Source organism: Hypanus sabinus, chromosome 20 (assembly GCF_030144855.1).
Source record: "Hypanus sabinus isolate sHypSab1 chromosome 20, sHypSab1.hap1, whole genome shotgun sequence".
Taxonomy (NCBI): Eukaryota; Metazoa; Chordata; class Chondrichthyes; order Myliobatiformes; family Dasyatidae; genus Hypanus; species Hypanus sabinus.
Genome location: NC_082725.1, coordinates 60,736,237 through 60,748,566, shown reverse-complemented (window position 1 = coordinate 60,748,566; position 12,330 = coordinate 60,736,237). Strand labels below are relative to the sequence as shown.

Genomic DNA, 12,330 nt, shown 5'->3' with positions numbered 1-12,330 from the left:
TGAATTATTCCCTCTTGGACCTATCCAGTTTCCTCATCATCATCTGCACAGTCTCACTTGGCCAAAGACACTCTCTTTATCACACCCCATCTCACAACAACTTAAAAATAACACATACTCTCAAAACCACAGTTGTAGCTTTTCCTTTCTCCATAGATGCTGTTTGACCTGCTGAGTGCACTTAATTCAGTATCAAAGGCAGAATTGTTTGTAGGTCAATGCTACCTTCACCTATACTGACCCACAGCCAGGATAATTGGCTGTACTTACTTGGTTCAGATAGTCAAAACCTAAAATTGTCCCATACTGAGTGATATAACAGGTCAATATTTGTCCCCAGTCCCTTTTGGGTAAGATATTGTCAGCTGCTCATGTCCACTAATGACCTCAGGAGAAAGTATCCATTCTCTCTTCTTGGTGCCCATCCTTTAGTTGCCAACTGTACTAGACACTAACCCTGTTTGAGTATTTGAAGGGGCTGCTCCTTGTGTTCTGGTTGCACGTTGGCTTCACTCCCCTGATCTTTGGATCAGGGACTGTGGAGGCTTCTGGTTAGTCAATCAGGAGACCTCTTGATTGTTCTGCTCCTGGAGTAATCACAGTTCAAGGCAGTGGGCCATTGGGGAACCCATCTGGCCAGCTGCCTACTCCTTTTTTGATATCTGTGCCCCAGTCTCCCTGGAGAGAAAGCATACACTGTCCACTGACTCTCTCAGAAACCATTGGTGAGTACAGGGGCTGGACTACATCCTGGTTAAGGATGGTTATGAATTCTGTATATATTCTGCTGGTCCAACTGTAAATATCTCAATAAGCCTTGTCACAAAAGGAATTACTCTCTCCTTCAGCATGGAAACATCTGAGTGGAGTCAGAGCCAACTCTACCCAAAAATAAAACGCTAAATTCACTTAGACTGTCAGTACCCTTGTCTGTCAATCATCAAACATTCAAAAATAAATACAATTATGTAAACTGATGACAAAAGATAACAAAACATACTGTCTTTAACATATACAGAAGCAGCTGAAAAATCTCTGAAGTAACTTCTACAAAGTTGCAGATAGCCATTCCCTTGGTTGAATTCCATGAGAGCCTACAATCCTGACTAGACTGGGGAATCAGACTTCACACCAGTTCTGGTCTCCTGAGATTATTGTCATCTTACATTTGGAGAAGCTTCTCAGAACAGTTAACCTGGAAATCAGGGTCTCCCCTCTCCAAACAAGCACAATACATAGTACAGTACAGCACAGCACAGAAAGAGGCCCCACAGCCCATAAGGTCTACATTGGACATGATGTCAAATTAAACTCTATCTCTTTTGCTTATACATATCCCTCCATTCCTTATACGTTCATGCGGCTGTCTAAAAACCTCTTTAACAACCTGTATAAGAGAGACGGGTTACACCTGAACTACAGGTAGTCCTCGAGTTACGAATGTCCGACTTATGGACAACTTGTACTTACGAACCGAGGAAGGAGAACGCTGTTCGCCATTTTAAGTCGGATCGCGATGCCATCCGCCATTTTAATTCATTGCCATTGACACTGTTGAGTGCTTAACTATGTATTTGGCTTAAACTTTTCTTCGTAAGATTCACCCTGACCTCACTGCCCCTCCCCTCAGTTCCGGTCGGCTGGTGGTGCAATGAGATCAGTGCCAGGCTCGAGAACGGAGATTCCTGAGTTCGATTTAGTGACAGACCGCTCCCGTGCCGGGTTGATGCCAATCCAGTGACTCCCGTACCATCCGTGCCGGGTTGATGTCAAGCTCGCAACTTGACCTCGTAAAAAAATACACTGCCACCTCCAGTTTAAATTCCCACATGGAATATTGTGGAGGATCAAATACCCAAACCCAGCACAGCCCCCACTTGTCCCATTTAACCTGTCTCAGTGCGGTGGAGTTTAGGACCCGGGGGATTCAGTGCAGTGGTCCTTAAGACCCAGTGGACCTTGGGAGCTGGCGCAGCTCGGGATCCGCCGCCTGCAGTGTCTCTGTACCATTGACGGGAAGCGATCACGATTGAAAATAAAGTGGAAATAATAAAGCGTTTGGAAAGAGGTGAAACGCCATCGGTCATTGAAAAAGCGTTAGGCTACGATTGCAACAATTTTAAAAGATAACGGATAAAGTGAGAATAATGGAGCATGTGAAAGGCCCTGCCCTGATGAAAGCTATAATTATTACTAAGCAACACAGTGGTTTAATTATTGGAATACATACGTTTCTTAAGTGTTTTATATGCATAGAAAGGTGCAATATATACTATTATACTAAGACAAACATTTGACTAACTGATGCTAAATAATACTGGATGTACTTGTTCCGACTTACGTACAAATCCGACTTAAAGACGGACTCAGGAACAGAACTCGTACATAACTCAGGGACTGCCTGTACAGGGGGACCAATATCCTTGCAGGGAGGTTTGTTAGTGCTATTGGGGAGGGTTTAAACTAGTTTTGTAGGGGGATGGGAACCAGAGTGTCAGAGCAGACAGTGGACCGGGAGTGAAAATAAATGATGTTAAAAGTTCATGCAAAGTCACAAATAGAAGGGTTGTGTGTGGTGGTAATAATCTTCTGAGGTGTGTCTATTTGAATGCGAGGAGTATTATGGGGAAGGCTGACGAGCTGAAGGCGTGGATTGACACGTGGAATTATGACATTATAGCTATTAGTGAAACTTGGCTACAAGAGGGGCAGGACTGGCAGCTTAATGTTCCAAGGTTCTGATGCTTCAGAAGTGATAGATGCAGAGGGATGAAGGGTGCGGGGGGGGGGGGGAGGGGGGGTGGCATTGCCAGTCAGCGAAAATGTTACAGCAGTGCTCAGGCAGGACAGATTAGAGGGCTTGTCTACCGAGGCCATATGAGTGGAGCTGCGAAACAGGAAAGGCATGACCACATTAATGGGGTTGTATTATAGACCACCCAACAGTCAGAGAGAATTGGAGGAGCAAATCTGCAGAGAGGTAGCAGACAACTGCAGGAAACATAAAGTTGTGATAGTAGGGGATTTTAATTTTCCATATATTGATTGGGACTCCCATACTGTTAAAGGTCTAGATGGGTTAGAGTTTGTAAAATGTATTCAGGAAAGTTTTCTAAATCAATACATAGAGGTACCAACTAGAGAGGATGCAATATTAGATCTCCTATTAGGAAACGAGTTAGGACAAGTGATGGAAGTGTGTGTAGGGTAACACTTTGGGTCTAGTGATCATAACGCCATTAGTTTCAGCTTGGTCATGGATAAAGATAGATCTGGACCTCAGGTTGAGGTACTAAACTGAAAAAAGGCCAAATTTGAAGAAATGAGAAAGGATCTAAAAAGCGTAGATTGGGACAGGTTGTTCTCTGACAAGGATGCCATTGGTATGTGGGAGGACTTCAAAGGAGAAATTTTGAGAGTGCAGAGTTTGTATGTTCCTGTCAGGATTAAACACAAAGTGAATAAGAATAAGGAACCTTGGTTTTTGAGGTATATTGGAACTCTGATAAAGAAGAAGAGAGAGATGTATGACAGGTATAGGCAACAACAAGCAAATAAGGTGTTTGAGGAGTATAAAAAGTGTAAGAAAATACTTAAGAAAGAAATCTGGAGGTGTGTTGCCTTTATGGCAGTTATTTAGTTTATAATATTTTCGCTTAGTAATTCATTTGTTAGTATTTTATAGTTAGAATTAGAAGTGTTTAAAGTATATTCATTGCCTGTAAAATATATCGACATGTGATGACGTCACATCCGATTTCGCCACGTCTTGTGGGAAAATACCGGTTTGGAATCAACGCGAGGGCGGTGGCTCGCACGAGGCAGACCCGAGCAAGGAGATGTTTGCAAGCATTAGAAATCACAGTGAGAGCAACGCTGTAAGTTAATAGATAATCGATATGTTGAATTAAAATGTTAACGCCGATCCTGTTAAAAGTAACGACGGTCGATAATGTTTATGTTTTCGTTAGTTGAAGAGTTGCGGATAGTTTGCATTGAAGTGTATTTAAAGCAGTCAATGGCATAGGTAAATTCTGTCTGTATGCTGCACTTTAATGTAATGTAGTTATAGTTACTTTTACGAGTATTTACAATGTAAATGTGATATCAAGAAGGGAACAAATACTGTATCAATCTTGTATTGTTATATCAACAGTTTTCACCATACGTTAATGTGAAGAGTGAACAGTAAATGGTTAATCTTACTGCGACCTTGTTTCATTGACTGCGGTTTATCTCGGCGTTTAATTCGGCGTTTCATTACACCCGAGCGAGAACGCTACAGTGAAAAAGCAGCATTATCAGGTGTTTCAAGTGCTGCAATGTCATCTTGATCCAGCATCAAGTTGATGCTACCCAGCAACAAGGGCAGTAGGGCATCATCAAGTAAGGCCGCACAGGCAAGAGCTAAAGCAGATGCTGCCCATGTGCGGGTGGACTACGCCAAGCGAGTAGCAAAATTGAAAATGGAACAGGCTGCCAAAGAAGCCAAAATCCAGAAGGAAAGGGCTGCCAGAGAAGCCAAAATACAGAAGGAAAAGGCTGCCAGAGAAATGGAAGCAGCCACCAAAGAAGCCGAAATCCAGAAGGAAGCGGCTGCCAGAGAAGCCGAAATCCAGTTGGAAATGACAAGGATATCGGCAGAGTTGGAAGTGCTGCAGCTAGAAGGAGAAGAAGAAGCTGCCAAGGCGGAAGCAGAGTACATAGAAGAAGCTGAAGGAATGCATGATCTGGCCGACGTAAGATCTACTTCAGAAAGGACCAGATTGGAACGCACAAGCGACTATGTCCGATCTCAAATAGATAGGAAGGCTCGTCCTTCCTCTCCATACGTATTCGATAACATCCCATGTCATGAAGAACCTCAGGGAGGCCCGATTGCATCACATCCGTACGAGGAAGACAATTTACCCTCGCAACTCCGCGATGAAGTCAAGAATGAAAGAGCTGATGACAATTACTTCTGGACACCAAACTTACAAGATTTGAGGAGAAGAGATGCAGAGGTCGAATTCAGGACAGCCAATTCCATAAGAAATGTATGCCCTCAGTCATATACGCGCCAACGTATTTCCCCAGCCCGCATGCCACTTACAGTTGATCCCATGATGCAGTATTTAGTGTGACGGGATCTCGTCACTTCGGGACTGTACCAGTTTGAAGATAAACCTGAAAATTACCGTGCATGGTACTCCACATTCACCAACGCTATCGACGGAGTCCAGCTCAGAGCAACCAAAGAGTTGGATCTTATGGCGAAATGGTTGGGAAAAGAATCATGCGAACAGGTGAGACACATACGTTCAGTGTACATCAACAAACCCGAGCTAGCCTTACGCAAAGCATGGGAGAGACTTTGGGAGGGCTATGGGGCCCCCGAAATTATTGAAGCAGCACTATATTGACGTCTGGAAAACTTTCCTAAGGTGTCAGCCAAAGATCACATTAAGTTAAGAGAACTCGGAGGTTTACTCATGGAGATCCAAGGCGCCAAAGAAGATGGCTACTCAGCTGGTCTAGTATACCTAGGTACTCCATCCGGGATTAGACAAATCGTGGACAAACTTCCATTTGGGCTGCAGGACAGGTGGGTGTCTGTTGCCTCAGAGTACGAGGAAGACCACGGTGGTCGATTTCCTCCCTTTAAGCACCTTGCTAAGTTTGTGTGCAAGGAGGCGAAGAAGCGAAATGACCCTAGCCTCATGGGTCCAGGAAGCAGTACGATTGACACCAAGCCAGGTAGATCCTCTTCAAATACTTTCAACATCAATAAACCCGTCTCAGTGCTCAAGACTGAAACCTTTACAACCAACAACGACCCTAGCAAGTATTGTCCATTGCATAACAAACCTCACCCCCTCAAAGGATGCAGAACGTTTAGGGAAAAACCCCTTGAAGAGAGGATGGCCCTTCTCAAGGAGAAAAGAATATGTTTTAAATGCTGTTTCTCAACCTCTCACCTCGCCAGAGAGTGTACGATCGCCGTGAAGTGTCCGGAATGTGATAGCACTAATCACGTTGGGGCCATGCATCCCGGCCTGTCACCGCAAACCGACAATGCTCCTTCACCCCCACAACAGGACGGCGGGGAGGGAGAGGCTCACTCCAGGACAACAGTTGTCAGCTCGAGCTGTACAGAAGTTTGCGGTCAAGCTCAGTCAAGCCGTTCTTGTTCAAAGATCTGCCTCACTAAGGTGTACCCTAAAGGAGCCAAAGACAAGGCCATCAAAGCCTATGTAATTCTGGACGATCAGAGCAATCGCTCACTAGTCAGTCCAGAGTTCTTTAAATTGTTCAACATTGAAAGTGAGCAGTTCCCATACTACCTTAGAACTTGCTCAGGCAACGTGGAAACTCAAGGAAGGAAGGCGGAAGGTGTCCAGATCGAGTCCCTGGATGGTAAAGTCATCATCTGTCTTCCTCCACTCTTAGAGTGCAATGAAATTTTGAATAACCGCACTGAGATCCCGACGCCAAGTGCGGTGCTACACCAGCCACATCTCCGCCACATCGCCAAACACATCCCAGAACTGGATCCAAAAGCAGAAATACTCCTGCTATTAGGAAGAGATGTTATCCGGGTGCACAAGGTTAGGCAGCAGGTCAATGGACCACACGACGCCCCCTTTGCGCAACGCCTGGATCTAGGTTGGGTGGTGATAGGAGCGGTGTGCCCTGGCAATGTACACAAACCGACGGTTAGCACACTCAAGACCAATGTGCTAGAGAGTGGCCGCCATTCAATTTTTCAACCCCGCACAAGTGTCACGTGTATTAAGGGAGCACGGCAAGGCTTTGACAAACGTAAAGTAACTGACGAGCCGCTGGGTCAGTCAGTCTTCGTTTAAACTGAGCATGGTAATAAACTTGCTCAATCAACTCAAGATGCCATTTTCTTAGAAACAAAGGACACCAAGGTCTTCAGAGATGAAGCAAATAATGGGGTCGCCCCATTGCCTTTCAGAGAACCACGCCAGCACTTGCCAAATAACGAAGAGCAGGCGGTCAAGTGGTTCACGTCCTTACAAAAAACCCTGAAAAGGAAACCTGAGATGCAGCAACGCACCCGATTGACCCACGAGGTGCTGTGCACCCTAATGGCAGAGGTCACAGCTATTATAAATGCACGACCACTCCTACCTGTGTCTTCTGACCCAGAAAACCCCTTCATATTCTCGCCATCAATGCTCCTTACGCAGAAGGCAGGAGCTCCCCCTCCACCAGGAGACTTCTCAGACAAGGATTTGTACACAAAGCAATGGAGACAAGTCCAAGCTCTGGCAAATCGGTTCTGATCTCGCTGGAGACAGGAATATCTACCTTTGTTGCGACACAGATAAAAGTGGACAGAATCCCGCAGGAATCTTCAAGTTGGAGACTTAGTCCTGCTCAGGGACAAGCAAATCGCCCGCAACAGCTGGCCAATGGCCAGAATCACTGCTACATTCCCTAGTGGGGATGGACATGTCAGGAAGATCGAGTTGAAGACTGCCGACCAAGGCAATGTGAAAATTTACCAAAGGCCAGTTACAGAAGTCATTCTACTTCTACTTAATGACTGATTTAGAGACTAAGTTTTGTATTATGTTCATTGTGACCTTACGAAGGTCAAGCGGGGAGTGTGTTGCCTTTATGGCAGTTATTTAGTTTATAATATTTTCACTTAGTAATTCATTTGTTAGTATTTTATAGTTAGAATTAGAAGTGTTTAAAGTATATTCATTGCCTGTAAAATATATCTGCATGCGATGACGTCACATCCGGTTTTGCCGCGTCTTGTGGGAAAATACCGGTTTGGAATCGACACGAGGGCGGGGGCTCGCACAAGGCAGACCCGAGCAAGGAGTTGTTTGCAAGCATTAGAAATCACAGTGAGAGCAATGCTGTAAGTTAATAGATAATTGATATGTTGAATTAAAATGTTAACGCCGATCCTGTTAAAAGTAACGACGGTCGATAATGTTTATGTTTTCGTTAGTTAAAGAGTTGCGGATAGTTTGCATTGAAGTGTATTTAAAGCAGTCAATGGCGTAGGTAAATTCTGCCAGTATGCTGCACTTTAATGTAATGTAGTTATAGTTACTTTTACGAGTATTTACAATATAAATGTGATATCAAGAAGGGAACAAATACTGTATCAATCTTGTATTGTTATATCAACAGTTTTCACCATATGTTAATGTGAAGTGTGAACAGTAAATGGTTAATCTTACTGCGACCTTGTTTCATTGACTGCGGTTTATCTCGGCGTTTAATTCGGCGTTTCATTACACCCGAGCGAGAACGCTACAGGAGGGCTAAAAGAAACATGAGGTTGCTTTGACAGGCAAGATGAAGGATAATCCAAAGAGCTTCTACAGGTATATTAAGAGCAAAAGGATAGTAAGGGATAAAATTGGTCCTCTTGAAGATCAGAGTGGTCAGCTATGTATGGAACCAAAAGAAATGGGAGAGATCTTAAATGTTTTTTTTTTGCATCTGTATTTTCTAAGGAAACTGGCAAGGAATCTATGGAAATAAGGCAAAAAAGTAGTGAGGTCATGGAACCTATACAGATTAAAGAGGAGGAGGTGCTTGCTGTCTTGAGGCAAATCAGAGTAGATAGATCCCCAGGACCTTGAAGGAGACCAATGTTGAAATTGCAGTGGCCCTGGCAGATATATTTAAAATGTCGGTATCTACAGGTGAGGTGCTGGAGGACTGGAGGATAGCTCATGTTGTTCTGTGTTTACAAAAAGGCACTAAAAGTAATCCGGGAAATTATAGGCTGGTAAGTTTGATGCAGTAATAGGTAACTTATTGGAAGGAGTACTAAGAGATAGGATCTACAAGTATTTGGATGGACAGGGACTTATTAGGGAGAGTCAACGTGGCTTTGTGCATGGTAGGTCATGTTTAACCAATCTATTAGAGTTTTTTGAGGAGGTTACAAGGAAAGTGGATGACGGGAAGGCAGTGAACGTTGTCTACATGGACTTCAGTAAGGCCTTTTACATTGTCCCGCATGGGAGGTTAGTTAGGAAGATTCAGTCACTAGGTATACATGGTGAGGTAGTAAATTGGATTAGACATTGGCTCAATGGGAGAAGCCAGAGAGTGGTAGTGGAGGATTGCTTCTCTGAGTGGAGGCCTGTGACTAGTTGTGTGCCACAGGGATCAGTGCTGGGTCCATTGTTATTCGTCATCTATATCAATGATCTGAATGATAATGTGGCAAACTGGATGAGCAAATTTGCTGATGATACAAAGTTTGGAGGTGTAGTGGACAATGAGGAAGGTTTTCAAAGCTTGCACAGGGATTTGGACCAGCTGGAAAAATGGGCTGACAAATGGCAGATGGAGTTTATTGCAGACAAGTGTGAGGTATTGCACTTTGGAAGGACAAACCAAAGTAGAACGTACAAGGTAAATGGTAGGACACTGAGGAGTGCAGCAGAACAGAGGGATCTGGGAATACAGATACATAATTCCCTAAAAGTGGTGTCGCAGGTAGATAGGGTCGTAAAGAGAACTTTTGGCACACTGGCCTTTATAAATCAAATTATTGAGTGTAAGAGTTGGAATATTATGGTGAGGTTGTATAAGACATAGGTGAGACCGAATTTGAAGTATTGTATTTTGGTCACCTAATTACAGGAAGGATATTAATAAGGTTGAAAGAGTGCAGAGAAGGTTTACAAGGATGTTGCCAGGGCTTGAGAAACTGAGTTACAGAGAAAGGTTGAATAGGTTAGGACTTTATTCCCTGGAGCATAGAAGAATGAGGGGAGATTTGACAGAGGTGTATAAAATTATGATGGGTATAGATAAAGTGAATGCAAGCAGGCTTTTTCCACTGAGGCTAGGGGAGAGAAAAAAAAAACAGAGGACATACGTTAAGGGTGAAAAGGGAAAAGTTTAAAGGGAACATTAGGGGGAGCTTCTTCACACAGAGAGTAGTGAGAGTGTGGAATGAGCTGCCAGTTGAAGTGGTGAATGCAGGTTCACTTTTAACATTTAAGAAAAGCTTGGACAGGTACATGGATGAGAGGTGAATGGAGAGATATGGTCCAGGTGCAAGTCAGTGGGACTAGACAGAAAAATGGTTCGGCACAGCCAAGAAGGACCAAAAGGCCTGTGCTGTAATGTTCTATGGTTCTATTGTGTCTAATTCCACCACTCAACTGGCACCCTATTCCAAATCCCACCACTCCTTGTGCAATTAACTTGCCCCACACATGTCCATTAAACATTATCCCTCTCATGTTAAATGCATGTACTTGGTGTTTCTGTCCTGGGAAAATTACTCATCACATAATCTTATAAACTTTTATTAGTTCTCCACTTAGCCTCCAATGCTCCAAGTTTGTACAATCTCTCCTTATAACTCATACTCTCTATTCCAGGTAGGATTTTGGTGAACCTTTTCTGCACCATCTTCAAACCCACTTGCATATGGATGACCAGAATTGCATGCAGTAAGATACCTTTGGTTGCACACAGTGGTGTGAGTGAACCCCAGAACTTCACCTGAAGGACTCCTGCCTGCATCACAAGGGTAGACAATGATGGTATGGTTAAGTTACTCAACTAGTAACCCAAGAACCCGGATTGGCAGCCAGACTGAGTTTAATTCCAGAAGGGTAACTGTGGAGATTGAAACTGGTTATTAACCAGCAATTCAAAAAAAAAGGGGTAACAAAGCCCACAAATACTATCCATTGTCATAACAGAACATCTGGTTCGCAATGCCTGCCTGAGAATGAGATCTGCCAGACTCACCCTGTCTTGCCTAAGTGTGACTCCAGACCCACCAATGTGGCAATTTGTAAATGGCCTAGCAATCCACTCTGTTCAAGGGTTATTAAAAATGGGCAATCCTTGACAATGACACCCGTATCCTGGAAACAGAGTAAATTGGAAAGAAGAGAAAATCTACAGATGCTGGAAATCCAAGCAACACATACAAAATGCTGGAGGAACTCAGCAGGCCAGGCAGCATCTAGGAAAAAAGTACAGTCAACGTTTCAGACCGAGATGCTTCGATTGTACTCTTTTCCATAGATGCTGCCTGGCCTGCTGAGTTCCTCCACCATTTTCTGTGTGTTCCGTAAATTGAAAAGAAGTTGGACTCAGCAACAAGAAGTAGGCAGAAGTAACAATAAATCTCTTAGAGGAATGCACCCATGAGCAGTATCTGTACTGGGGAAAGGAATTGTTGATTTCTTAAGTCAAATCCCTGCATCAGGACTAAGTGGAGAGGCAGTACAGGTAGAATAAAGAGAGGTGGGTGAGTGTTGAGACAGGATCCTGAGGAGAATAGTGGATTGAGAAGGAATGAAAGATAACCTGCGGAGAGGGGAGGTGTGGAGTTGGAAGAAAGTGGCTGGTGAATGATAAGCTCCTTTCTCCCCATCAGATGCTGCTCAACCAATCGAGCTCTCCCAGTTGATTTCTGTTGCTCCAGATTCCAGCCTCTGCAATCTTTTGAGTCTTCAAGAAACAATCAGAGCCAGACCATGGCATTGTACATTTAGCTGCAGCAGCCATGAAGCAGGATATCAGAAGCAAGGGTGGGCGAGATTCCTGACCCACTCACACATACCTGTGAAACGCGATTGCTTGTTTGCATGCCATCAGCATTGGAGAAAACATATGGCAGATTTGGATGAAGAAACTTGGATTTATTAATCATAAATGAGTACTTGCTGGGAGCAGAAGTATGGTTTAGACTCAGCTGGCCCTTTCACAGTGAAGCTCTATACCTTGTGCTGATGACAAATAGAAGCAAGGAGATACAAAGTTCCACAATGTCCACTACAAGCCTGGTAGGTTGCTTACATATGAGGGACACCGTGCCCTTGCAGAGAATAAGCTGCAGGCTATTTTCTTGCATTTTACTCATTTTAAAAACTGCATGCTTACCTGCAGATGTCTGCTTAAACTTCTCGCTTTTCTTCTTCCTCCATTTCCATGGCTTGAACAGCCTCCCTAGGGTTGCTAGCTTGCTCCTTCTCCGGATGGGTGGCGTGTGTGTCCCTGGGACCAGTGACTCGGAACGCATTGCAGCCAGCCTCTCTACTTCTTCAGCTGGAGTGGAAACAGAAAGATGGGCAATCAGCTATGAGCTCATTTTCTGCCAGTAACACACTTTAATGGTAAAGTTATTACTTACATACATATAATGTATAATTATCAATTATAATTATCAGAGATTCCACTCTCCATGCTGGATTATGTGATATATGGCAACAATCACTAGAGGACTCATTGATTGGATCAGCAACAATGGCAGGAAAGGAACAGTTGATGTTTTGGGTTGAGATCCTACATCAGGACTCAGAGTGGAGA

General features: G+C 43.9%; 1 protein-coding gene across 1 annotated transcript in view; it reads right to left on the bottom strand.

Moving 5' to 3' along the window:
* LOC132378572 (phosphatase and actin regulator 1-like) overlaps positions 1-12,330 on the bottom strand; it is a 446,543-nt gene that overhangs the window by 156,977 nt on the left and 277,236 nt on the right. Inside the window, exon 2 of the mRNA XM_059945581.1 lies at positions 11,905-12,069. Within this exon, the coding sequence (XP_059801564.1) occupies positions 11,905-12,069 (165 nt within the window). The remainder of the gene's footprint in view (positions 1-11,904; positions 12,070-12,330) is intronic.